Source organism: Poecilia latipinna, unplaced genomic scaffold (genome assembly GCF_001443285.1).
Source record: "Poecilia latipinna isolate Pla-1442-1.1 unplaced genomic scaffold, P_latipinna-1.0 Scaffold3997, whole genome shotgun sequence".
Taxonomy (NCBI): domain Eukaryota; kingdom Metazoa; phylum Chordata; class Actinopteri; order Cyprinodontiformes; family Poeciliidae; genus Poecilia; species Poecilia latipinna.
Window position 1 is genome coordinate 18,962 of NW_015116613.1, and position 13,491 is coordinate 32,452.

The following is a 13,491-nucleotide window of genomic DNA, read 5'->3' on the forward strand; positions in this document are numbered from 1 at the left end:
CTGTGTTTGAAAAAAGTCTTAGATACGGCTTAGAGTTTACATTTAGTGGATTTAGGTCATGTATTTTGTTATGATTCATAAATGCAAACTTCTCTTTCAAACTTGCAAAGTTATTGCACTTACTTCCTTTTTGCAATACAGTAGGGATATCCTAACATTTCGAGTAATCCTCAGAGTTCAAAAGTCAAGTGATGCTCCAGGACAAGCAAACAACCATGTTGGTAATCCTCTTTGGACTCCAGCTGTAAATGTCACACACAGAGGGGTGGGTTGTTATTTGGGATTCAATGCATTATCCACCATACAACCACAAGGGGCTCTATTAAATAAGTCTTCTGAGAGAGGTTGTTGTGAATGTTATTAAAGAATCAGTAAGAAAACATTAGACTGATTAGTTGAAATGTCTGTTCCAATTACATAAAACAAAGTGCAGATGATTAAGGTTAATGATGTTAGAAAGATTCTTTTCAAACTAATTCACTGCACACAAGGCCTTTAATCAAATCCATTAGGAGAGCAACTTTATTGCTCACTTGGATAACTGCTTTTCACTTAGTTTAGTTTACTTTTATGAAGTAATCTTTTTTTCTTACTTGTTTATGAAAATATTTTTGATATTCTGTTGGTGCTTTTCCCCCTAAATTTCAAATAAACTCACTGAAAGGAAATTTCTCTATATTGACCAAGAGCATTATGACCTAATAACTTTTCAAATTAAAGATATATATTAGGTAACAACTAGTGTTTTTTTATACTTCTGTTGTGTTTTAAAAAACTTCACACATTTTCTTGAAGTTTCTGGGTGAAATTTAATGGGCAATTTTGATTTTGTTTCTTCCTCCAAACTTCCAGTTTGAACAAAATATACAGATTAGGAGGCCCAACCATTTGGTTTTCTTTACGTCTACTGCCTTGTGACCTAAGGAGATGAACTTTTCTCTTTTTCTTTACTATTGACAATATTTCCTGTTTCTTGTTGTTCCCTTTCCTTATGCTACAAAGATTTCTGGAAAAAACAACAAAAAGAAACTGAAGTTGCTACAAAGATGATTTTTTTGTTGTTATTGTCTTTGGGACTTACTGAGGTCACTTAAAAACATTTGACTAAAATTCAATTTAATTACTGAATAATAAATCCATTTTAGCCAGAATTGTTAACAGCCTACAATTCTCTAAAGTGTGGCCAAAAAACATCTGCATATCTAAAAATAGTAAAAAGTAAGGACCAAAAAAAGAAAATGTAAAACACTCAGCAGCAAAATGTTTAGTCCTTTATTGCCCTCTTTGGTTTGATACAAAGTTTCATTACAAAAATACAAAAGTAGTTATCAGAAAATATACAAAATTATACAGATATTCCAAAATTAAGGGCTATAAATTTATGTTGGTATTATTGGTACAAACCAAAATAATTAAACACCTAAACTAACAAGAAATTTCTATCGATTTAGGATGAAATTTCTAAAATCAAATAATGTAGCTTCTCAAATATATATATATTATATTTCAGAATATTTGATAAATGCTTAAAATTATAAATATTCTTAAAAAATAAAAGCAGTAAGTCCTTCAGCATTGGCAGATTTCTCTATTGAATTAACACCACAGCTTCAGTAAACATTAAGACTCAAAATTTCTTAAATTCCCTTTTATATTAAAACCATTTCTACTTTTTGATGATTTGGTTTGAGAATTTGCTCTGGAGGCAAAACATAAAAAATGTTATGTGACATAAACCAGAGAGTTGATAGAAGTGGCATCAAGAACTCGTGTCCTGCTTTGGTGTCTTTGTGTTTCTGCTGCTGGTTAAAAAAATTAAATTAAAAACTGCAACCTGCCATCAATACATATTTTGTCAAACTGTAAAAAGGGTTCGGTATAAATAGTGCACTGAATGACTGTGACTATAAAGAAACTTGATAATTTAACTGTGAGCTGACGTCTTGTACCTAAAATACATTCATTACATCTAGTTTACAAAAAACAGACACCCTGCTTAGATTGGCGTGCTTGTTAGAAATAAACCAGTAACAAAATGCTGTTTAATAAACAAAGGTATTGATTATGTTCTGTGTAAAAGAACACTGTAAAACAGGGGCAAGTTTTGAGGTTGTATTTTTTTTTTTTTTTTTTAATACAACATTTTTTACAGCTACATTGTACATTGGTGTTTGGGAATTTTATTCATCTATACCACTTACAGCTACAACAGAAATATTTTTTTCCCCAAACCATAAACTGTAACATATTTCTAACAGAGTTCCTAAGATCTGTGAAGGTGTTGTAAAATCATCAGTTTAATGTGAGAGGTGTCATGCTGTAGATCCCAGTTGGTTAAAGTTTTCCAGGATGAGTCTTTTTCTTCTTTTTCCCTCCGGTTTTCCTGCTGTCCTGTGTGGTCACTCTGTTTGACCACATCACTTCCTGGACAGGAGCTGGTTCTCCAGTTGCTCCAAACGGGCAGCCATAGAAGCTAGTGGATATTTTATTAAGGAGCAACAAATAAAGGAATGCTGCAGCTGCTGCTGTGTTATGGTGATTTGCAAAAGCCTTCATACTCCTTACACTTTTTCACAAATGTTGCTTATTTTTCCATTTGACTGAACGTTTCAAATCATAAATATATATAAAGAGTAACACTTGCATGCTAAAGATCTGTTGAATTATTTTGAAAGGATATGTTTTTGTGTGAACTGATCCAGGCTGTTCATGGTGGCCTGCTGGAACTCCACCAGGTTCTCACAGGCACATGGATCCTTTACTTCAACCTCCCCCTGACTCTCCGCTGCAGACAAAAAATATAAAAATAAAAATGTTGTTCTCACAAAGTTATTACATTCATTATTCATTTACATTTTTGAGATTTTGAAGTAAAGGTCAACAAGTCTGTCTGTTCAAATTTCAGACTTTATATCAACTTATATATGATTTATGGTGATTTTCTGTTGCCTTATATTTTAATGCAGTTTCCTGAGAAACTGCCATGTTATAAGTTTGCCAGTAGATGGCGACAAACAACAGGGCATCTTTTGTTATTGAGTCACAGTACTTCATCTGATGGGTGAATATTGATTAGTGCATAGTGAAATAAATAAAAGGTTGTTTTTTTTCCAATTCTTCAGTTGATAATATAAAAAGATTTATTGCCTAAATCTAATCAATGAAGAATGTTATGTAAAAAACACATAGAAAAAAAACAAGGGAAAATGATTGATTCTTGTTATTTATAATCTTTGCAATTTAAACTTCCTCCTCATGAGGATTTGTTTGTTTAGATCTTTTCCTTGGCCGTTTCTTTCTTTCTTTCTTTTTTTACCTGGGCACACATTAAGTTTGAGGTTGTCTGCGATGGTGTTGATGGCACTGAAATCTGTCGTGTAATAGAAATGTTTTTCCACAGGATCAGAGGCAATCTCACGCAGCTCATCTTCCACAGCTTTGCCCACACCAACAGCATACATGGTGATTCCTGCAAGCATACAGATAGACATTAGCTCAAAATGTATACTAAATGCTTTAAAATGTACAATGAATTTGAAAAATTAACATGAACTCATAACAGGCAGGAATTACATATTATAGAGTTTTTAAATGATTTTTTTCATCAGTAACTTTCAAAAACATAAACTGGGTGCACAAAACTTAATTCATTGAGAATTTTCCCCAGTCAAAATTATATGTACATATATGTGCAAATACATATGTATAGTAAATACACCCCGCCCCCCCTATTTGGTTAAATGTCACATGGCAAACAACATAACCATTAACAAGATTCTGGCAGAATTCAGGCTGGACATTTTAACCCACTTATTACATAAAATGGTGCATTTTATTTATAACAGTTGGCATGCTGACTGTTAAGAATAGCCTAAGCATTTTTTAACAGGGATGAGTCTGCCATTTCAGGAAAGGACCCTGCAGAGGATTAATGTTGGCCTGTCTGTGTGTCGTGCTGCGTGCCTGGAATCAATATCTTGTTGAAAGACCAAACTGTTTCAGAGTTTCAGTCATAGCTGTTGATTTAATACACAGATGTAGAATGTTAAGGTAGCACTTCTTCTGACGATGATGCTACCACTGAAGGCTTTCACAGATTCCCCTGCATTTAAAATATCATCTTCACTTTGAAAACACATCTCTTGTTGTGGTTGAATAGCTCCATCTTTGTTCATCTGATTATGAAACCTCTCTCCAGGAGGGATTTGACTTGTCCATGTAAATAGCTGCAGTAAAGCTTGAGAGTGTTCACTTTGGAGAAATTGTTTTTTCTTGGTTAGTGCTTTCTCTGTGGACACTGCTGTTCCAACAGGTTTTAGTTCATGGTTTAGTGGGTCCTATATGATCCCCGGTCATCCTAACCAATTTATTTAATTTGACAGTGGATAGTTTGGGTCATGTGGGTAAAACTTGGACACGGTTTGGTTTTCCAAAAGGGCAATGATCCCAAACAAACAATCTAGGTAGTTTTAGAGCCGATAAAACTGGCTAGCATGTTGCATGAAAACAAAGTTTTCAAACTTATTGTTTAAAGTACAAAAATGAGATTAATGACCATGATGAATGTCAACCTTTTATAGATAGAAAAAAAAACGAACTGGTACTGACCGGCTTCTTTAGCCTTTTTGGCGTATTCGCTGATGTCATCTTGGGATCGCCCGTCTGTGAAAACCAGTCCAATGCGGGGGATGTTGCGACTGGCTGGACGGGCGCCTTCTGCTTCTGAGAAGCTGTACTCCAGCATGTGTTTAAGTGCCAGACCTGTCATTGTTCCTTTTTCCATGTAGTCAACCTAGAAGAATAGATGTTGTAAAGCCATTAAACAATTCTGTTGTGATCATTTTGCCTCCGAGTGAAGCAGATTTTAGCACATAAGGATAATTTCACGTGTTTTATGCTACCTTCATGACTGCAGCTTTGATGTCTTCAGCAGTGTGGTACATGTTGAGTGGGAACTCTGTCCTGACCCGGCTGGAGTACTGAACCAGACCGACTCTGGTACCATGAGCAGACACGTCCAGAGAGTCGACAACCTGAAGGGTGTCAGGAAATAAGCAAGACATCAGCTGCTTCTTCCAGTTTTTATTTCTTTTGTTCACTCCTAAAATAAAATCCAACTCTACTGTAAGAATATTTTCTTGTACCGAGGGTGGAAAATACAAATACTAACCTAATATATTTATTACTAAGTTTTCTTTAAGTAAAATCAACATTTACATGATGCATTTGTCACAGTTTTGTGGTCTGTTGATCATGTTGTCAACACTGTAATACATCACAAATATGTCAGAAAAAACAACTACCTGATTGACAAACTTTTTGACGAGCTCAAAGTTTTGAGGGCGGACGCTCTTAGAGCCGTCGATCAGAAGCACCAGGTCGATGTTTGCAGACTTGCAAGCTGAAATAAATACAAACAACAGATGGGTTGTGTTTGCTCCATAAAGGAGAGGATGCTGATTCTGTTCTAATTGTCTATCTGTTAAAACATAAGATACAGATCCCTCCAAAAAGACAGTGGTAAGGAAATATTAATCCTGAAGACAAAAACACTACTACAATAGACAACATTTAGCACAGTATTAAAGTATTAAAGCAGTTTGAGCATAAAAACTAACTTAAAAGTACAGCATTTTTTAAATAATCATTATTTATAGTTATTTGAAACACCTTTCTTCATGTTAGAAAACATATTCCCCTTTAAAAAAAGATGACAGCTCCAACATTTAACTACCGTAGATTTTTTATTAATTTATTGAACGGTGTTTTTCAGATTAGAATCCATTTTGGTCTCGTAGTTTAAAAGTGGTCAGGTCCTGACCCTTGTTCTCCTTCCAGAGATAAAAACTTTTAAAGATAATCCTCTCAAGCATTGAGCTATTTTTTATTCAGACAGAGCTGAGCTGCTTTTCACATCAGTGCAGGTTCATCTTCAACATCTCATTTATCTTCATTTCACTTCCAAGAAATCCTAAATCTTCTATTCTTTATTTTCGCCAATAAATGTTGCTCCTATATAATGCCACCAATTCTTTTAAGGGACTTTTGTCGCTATTATCAATATCAATTCATCATAAAAATATATTTCAAAATCAAAACTTAATTTAGATGTCAGCAATGCCTTGGACTCAAGCCCAGCAGCTCCATCACTAAAACGTTATCCAATACAAGAATTGTTGTACTCTGTAGTTAAAAATGTATATTTCTGCATATATCAGTCCCTGTTTGTGTCATATTGATTGACATTGTGCATCACAACACAACAAATAATTCTGCTAATATTTAAAGAATTAAGATCAATGCAGTCACAAAAAAAAAATAACTTTTTTTTTTATCAACATGTAGCTTTAGTATTTCTATAAAGGATAGCAATGCTACAGCCCTGCAGCTAGGAGGAATGTATAGGTTAACTATAGTTGTACTGATGGCATTTGTTTTAATAAATAATAAATATATGTCATGGTTTTTCACATTTAAAATTAAATTTAAATAAATGTGGAATCTGTTAAAACATATTTAGTATGTTCTGACAAAATACATCTGATACAGTTTTTATTAATACTCTGTATTCATTTATGCTTTTTCTTCATAATGTTTGTAACTAATCAGGTCAGTATCTTATAGTGATACTGACCTGATTTCTTAAGCGTCTTATAATAAATCTCTATAGGTTCACTTTAAGTTCCCAGTGTGTGCCAGGCTGATTTATAAAAAACTTTCCATGTCTATCAATCATGTTTTTCTTTAAGGGTTGGACTTACTGCCGCATGTCTTGCCATCATCCTGAAGCAGTTGTCCTTCAGGACAGATACAGTGGTAAGATCCAGGGGTGTTTACACACTGGTAGTCACAGCCGTGCTTCACCGTGTTGCACATGTCCATGTCTAAAAAAGTACAAATTCATTAACTATTACTCAACAAAAGATGCTTAAAGAGACAAAACACATGCAGCATGTCATGCTGTGATAAATGATGAGACATTGACAATGAAATTCAAAGGTTATTGCAAATTAAGAAGATTTCTAAGCAATACAAATTTCTAAATTCAAAAATATTTCAACTAATAGTTATTGCAACACCAAATTGATCAAACCAAAGGACAATGTAATTGTTGTACTTTTCTTTCTCCCAGTAATCTTTGACTTGACAACAAACCCGCTGCTTTTGTTGCCCAGTCATTATTAAATTAGACATATTTCATAATAAAACATTGTTTTTCTACCAGTATTTTTTCACAAAGTTGTTTTTATTGCACAAAAGCAAAGCAATGCGTTTCCTGCTAGATGATCCTCCTGAGACACATTTCTCCCTCATCTTTTCTGGAAAAGGGCTGCCTCTTTCTCAGTCAGCACTTAATCATCTTATGTTTGGACTTTTATAACCTTACCTTATAAATATTTTTGATTGAATTAAAACCTGGACGTCTGGCAGGTGGAAGAATAACAACAACGCTTGCTGGCAGATTTTTCAGACAGGTGGGAGTTGTGCATAAATGATGTGTGACAACTCAACCTAATCTGGTGTGTTGGACGATGCCTAAACTGAATAATATATTGTATTACTATATTTCCTTGAATCAAAATGTCCTACTTTGATGTAAAGGTTTATAAGCTAACAAATACTGGATGTCCAATTCATCCAGTATTTTGAAGTCACTTCTGGCCATTAAAAGATCACAACAATGACACAAAATGTAATTTTAAGATCAGAGGTTAATAATGAATTTTTACATTCAGTTATATTGCATTTTGCTGACGAGTCTCTTTGTTGATCAACTGTACACACATTAAACAGAGAAGAGGTTTAATCAAGTTTTGAATGTCAATTTTCAGGCAATTAAGAAGATTTGACTTACAAACTGTAAATCAGTGCTGCTTAAAAGAGCAAAATATAAAATTATTCTACAAATGAGCTGGGAAAGATAAAGGCAGAGAAACAGTAGTGATGAATGGATTACATTTAATCAGCAACTGGCCTGCAGAGAAAGCAAATGAAAAAAAAACAAAAAAAAAAACAAACGGATTCACTGACTTGTGCAAGTCCTCTTGTCCCTGTTGAGTTTGAATCCTTTGTTACAATCACAGGTGAAGACGCCCGGGGTGCTGATGCAGATCTGTTCACAGTCATGTTTCCCCTCAGCACAGAGGTCAATGGCTAAAGCAACACAGACATGCACATAGATGTTTTTCCAAGTCAGAGTTAAAGTGCAACACATTATGAGTTTCTTTGTCAGCAAAACCAAGGACATGGTGACGGCCTTCTCAACAGAGTTCTGACTGCAGAACCATCTGTTGAGATTCTCCTAAAATACAAAATATATTGTGGCAATACAGCCTTATGATGTATATAATTTATTTCCTCTTTTGTTTAACTTTATTTATTTAACTAGAGCAGTGCCCATACGCAGCTAAATTTTATGTAGTCTTAAAGCAGGATCTCAAAACGTAGCACACATTCAGATTTACCCAACAAAGTATCTTGAAACACTCATAACAGTTTCATATTCAAAAGGTGACACGAATCAAATACAGGCTGATTTCATCTATCTAAAGCTAATAGGCATAAATATTGCATATTTAATAAAAAACCTGAGCAGCTCTTCTCATCCTCATTGAGCCTGTATCCCTTTTTGCAGTCGCAGGTGAAGATGCCCGGGCCCATGTTCACACAGACGTGGTCACAGTCATGTTTTCCCTCAGCACAAAGGTCAATGGCTAAAATTAGACACAATAATTAGTTTCAAGCTGTTAATTGGTACATTTTTATAAACAAATACATATAACTCTGTTGCCTATTTTAAAAAAATAGCTTTGTATAATTAAATATAGCAAGAAGCATTAAGACCAACAGTATTAATAAGATTTAACAGAAAAAGCAAATGAAGAGGATAAAGGGGAGGATAGGTATTTTTAGTCTTTTTCTTGTTTAGTGAATGGTAAAGTATCTATTAAACAAGAAAGAATAGACCTGTAGTTAGTGATGTAAAGAGTTTTCTACCAAGATGGTGAAATTAATCTTATGATTACATTTAGAAAAACGTGGTTTGACTATTAAATGGAAATATGGAAAAGTTCATGTTCAATAAAACCCTCTTTTAGTTTTTGTAGTCTGTTGTCTGGGATGTTGCCAATCATTCTAACCACTAAAATGATTGACAAACTTGTATCAAAGCTTGGTCTACTGATCATATCTATGCTTTTATCACATTGCCCATTTTTCTGTTCTAGTAAAAATGCTAAGAACAATTATATGGTTTAATGACTAGTAACATTTTGGTTGGTATTTTTTTCAGACATTGACAGTTTTATGTTTTAGATCATCTATTTTGTGCATTTTTTAAATGTTAGATTGAGCAACATACTGGATAGTATACTTATATCTAAATATTTAATCTGATGTGTGTAGGTGATAGGAGGATCGAGGATGTAAGGCCAATTAGATCCAACATATTTAAAGACTAGTGAGATAGCTGATTTTGACCAATTTAACAAACATGAAATACTGAACCTTGCAACAACAGTATATATTTTATATTTTACAAAAAAATTAAAGAAAAATAATTAACTCCAACTTTGCTGTTAGATAGGTATAATACCCATTATCCTTGGATTTGTGTAAATATGAACATATGGCTATGTGTGTATTTTTGTGGGGGCCCGACTAACGTGTGCAGGTCTTCTTGTCCCCGTTGAGTCTGTATCCCTCGTTGCAGTCGCAGGTGAAGATGCCGGGCCCCGAGTAGACACAGACTTGTTCACAGCCATGTTTTCCCTCAGCGCACAGGTCAATGGCTAAATTACACACATTAATTTAGTTAAATTCCCAATCTATATTTCCATAAAGTTTCTGACAAAGTCATCAGACATTTCTTACTCAAAACATGACATTTGTATTTGTACAGTTTCTCTTTTCTTCTGAAGAAGCATCATGATAACAAGACATAAGACAAGACAAGAAAGAAAGAGGATAATTTATCCACGGTTGCTATATGAAGGTCAGGACTTGATATATGTAAAATCCAATAATGAACCAGGAAAGAAAAAAAAACATAAAACTAATTAGAGCAATAAAATGTCAAAGAAGAAAAGCAAATAAAAACGCTTGTTGAATGTTTTTTTTGTTAGTTTTCAAGCAAATGACAGCAGGAAAAACTAGACTATAAAGTTAGTAAAGTGAAGCATTTTTAATCGAGGACTATTTTGAAGATTGTAACATTAACTTAAAGCTTACTTTTAAAATGTCTCATACAATTTTTGTCGTTTTTAGCACAATGATTCATGTTATACCAAAGCCAGTGGACCCGAATCCTTATCCTCAGGATCAACTGTCTGATATGTTCTGGATATGGCTGGTTTTTTTTTTGTTGTTGTTGTTGTTGTTGTTTTAAAGAATAGGTCATAAATACATTTCTGCAGTGCTTGATGGCATGCTAAGATGGTCATGTAAATATTTGAGAAAGCACTTATTAAAAACATGCAGGGCAGTGGGTCCCAAGGACCAGGGCTTGGGACAACTGATTTTGTTATTTAGGCAGATAGTATAACAAATTGCATAGTGAAAAATGTAGAATTTTTAGTACTATAAATCCAACTAATTTCTCACACTATAAACTAACATTACTGAAAATTACTTAATAGTATTAAATGATACTTGAAAAGTTGTGTTTTCAACTTCAAAATAAGTATCACATCATCTGCATAAAGTATTACTTTTGTTGAGATTAGTAAATTAGTTAAATCATTATGATTACTATTAGGTGTTGAGATGCTTTACCAAGGCCGAGAAAGAGTCACACGCTGTTAGACAAAGGGCCCATAGTAAAGAGTTACATTTTTGATTCTGTTAGACACCAAGGTCCATTTCTCACGAGAAACAGAAACTTATCAGGCCACAGAGGCATGGTATGATTTCAGGGAGTGTCTTCCGTCCATATAATCAGCTGCCCTCCTCTTTTTCCTCAGACGCTGCACAGACTTTTTTAGAAACTCTTCTCGGATGTAATGGTAAAGCGTCTCCTTTCAGCGCTGAAAGTTAATAAAATAAGTAAAGTCTGAATGATTTTCTTGGCTGATTTTATGCTCCGAGTGTCAATACAAATTATGATTCATCGATTGAGATTCCCAATCTCAACACTTTGTATTTACTTGCACTGTCATTTAGACAGTGTTAATTGTACCTGCACAGAATTTTATAAGGTAAAGTTTAGTCATCTCATTTGATTAGCAGTAAGTAAGTAAGTAAGTAATATATAGTGATATTGATGTAACCTTTTATACAAATACTAAGTGATTTTTGAGTTTTAGAAAAAAAAGAGAGTTTCGCAAAGAGAATGTTCAAATAAATGTTTAAACAAATACATAAATATGATAATAAATTACATTTTTAGTCCATATGCACCACAAACGTATGGATTAAAAACAGAGACATGATGTGTGCTAACCATCCTAACAAACCTTTTCATTTTTGCACAAAAATCTTGGAAGCAGCAAAAAATATTTTATACTTTCCTAAGAAATAATCGAAAGAGGAAAGAAACTGTCATTTTTGTAAGACATATTCAACAGAAGGAATGACGCATAGATCTCTCTATGTAGATATGTCTGTACATGTGTGTATTTCTGTGATGGCCTGACTAACGTGAGCAGGTCTTCTCGTCCACGTTGAGTCTGTATCCCTCGTTGCAGTCGCAGGTGAAGACGCCCGGTCCCATGTAGACACAGACTTGTTCACAGCCATGTTTTCCCTCAGCGCACAGGTCAATGGCTAAATTGCACACATTTATTGAGTTAAACTTGTTAATCATTAAGCATTCCTTAAACATTTTCAAACTACTTGGAAATGTTTCCACAGTTCCAACAAGTAAAAAGAATGTTTCCCATGTGGGCATTTTTAACTTTCAAATAATCCCTGTATTTAAGTAAAAGTTAGATTAGTAGATTTAGTAAGCAACCATTTGGAAGACCTCAAAAGCTCTCAGTCCTTGGAAAAGTATTCCCACAAATTATCCCAATATCATGGATTGTAATATTTTGGAAGTATTTAATTAATAAATAATTCTGGATCACTTCTTCGAGAAAATGCAAAAATTGTGTTTCTAAATAAATATTAGCTGGAACAATAAATGTTGTCAGATACTAAATGTTACGTCTAAAAGCTTTCCTGATCAAAGTTTCAGCCATTAGAGTCAAATATGAAGTCTGTGTAGTAGCCTGAGAGTAGACTTTAAATTTTACTTCAGGACAATAAGGGCAGAAGCATCTTCAACCTTATCAGATTTAAATAATGTAGGTAATTGTCAGATTTGTGTAATTCTACAAATGTCTGTATAAGTATGTATTTTTGTGAGAAACACAAAACTGACTAACGTGAGCAGGTCTTCTCATCCCCGTTGAGTCTGTATCCCTCGTTGCAGTCGCAGGAGAAGACGCCCGGTCCCATGTAGACACAGGCTTGTTGACAGTCATCTTTTTCCTCAGCGCACAGGTCAATGGCTAAATTATACACAATAATTGAGTTATCTTGTTGGTTTTAAAACACAACCAAAATGAAATAAATATAACTGTCTTGCACCTTTTAAAGTAAAAAATATAAAGTCAAAACTCTAATCGGTTTAGTCAGCAAGACACATCTCCAATTTTGCCTATAAAATGAGGGGAGGTTGACTTTTTTTACACAGAGTTTTTCCAATTTAATTGATTGTTTTCATAAATAATAACAGTATGAAATGTATTAGCTGGGTTGATTGTATTGTATAGGTTAAAATCTGTGGCTCGACTAACGTGTGCAGGTCTTCTTGTCCCCATTGAGTCTGTATCCCTTGTTGCAGTCGCAGGTGAAGACGCCGGGCCCCGAGTAGACACAGACTTGTTGACAGTCATGTTTTTCCTCAGCGCACAAGTCAATGGCTAAATAACAAACATTCAGTCAATTAAAATTGTTTTTCTGCAGCTTTCTTATCAGCCTTCACAAATGATTTTTATGAAATAATTTATAAATTACTTGCTGAATCTAATAAGTAATATGTGGTATATATAAGCTGTTTTCTCATTTGGCAGTTTAATAATTCATGTTTTCAAACTGAAGCAAAAAAATGTCCATCTTATTTGCAAGACAGGTCATTTACATAAGCTTGCATCAAGATATAGATCCCAGTGTCTAATTTTTGTTGAGTTGATAACAGTATAAGATTGACTATTTCATTACTACTTAATCCCTTAAATAAAGCTTATCTCACCAGGCGTCATAGGATTTTCTATACTTAAATAAGATATTTGCATTTTTCCTTAAAAAATAAATGTTTACAACTGCATGTGACATGTTTTCAGATAAAATAAGTGTGATGTCTTTAAACTCTCTTGCAGAACATTCCAACAATTACAGTGACGTGTGGAAGCTGTTCAGTGGTTATAGTTTTGGTTTCAAAATTAGAAGTGGGCAAAAAGTTTAACTTTGTTGTTGAGTCCTTTATCCCTAGATATGTCTGTCTGTAAA

At 34.0% G+C, this 13,491-nt stretch overlaps 1 protein-coding gene across 1 annotated transcript; it reads right to left on the reverse strand.

Moving 5' to 3' along the window:
• Positions 1-1,253: 1,253 nt before the first annotated feature.
• On the reverse strand, positions 1,254-12,915 carry LOC106942037 (matrilin-2-like; the record flags this gene model as incomplete). Its single annotated transcript, XM_015025210.1, has 13 exons — positions 1,254-2,476; positions 2,681-2,785; positions 3,317-3,469; positions 4,609-4,792; positions 4,902-5,033; positions 5,304-5,401; positions 6,762-6,884; positions 8,032-8,154; positions 8,589-8,714; positions 9,666-9,791; positions 11,638-11,763; positions 12,366-12,491; positions 12,780-12,915. Coding segments are annotated over 13 exons (1,617 nt in total), but the record flags the coding sequence as incomplete, so codon positions are not given.
• Between the last annotated feature and the right edge of the window lie 576 nt (positions 12,916-13,491).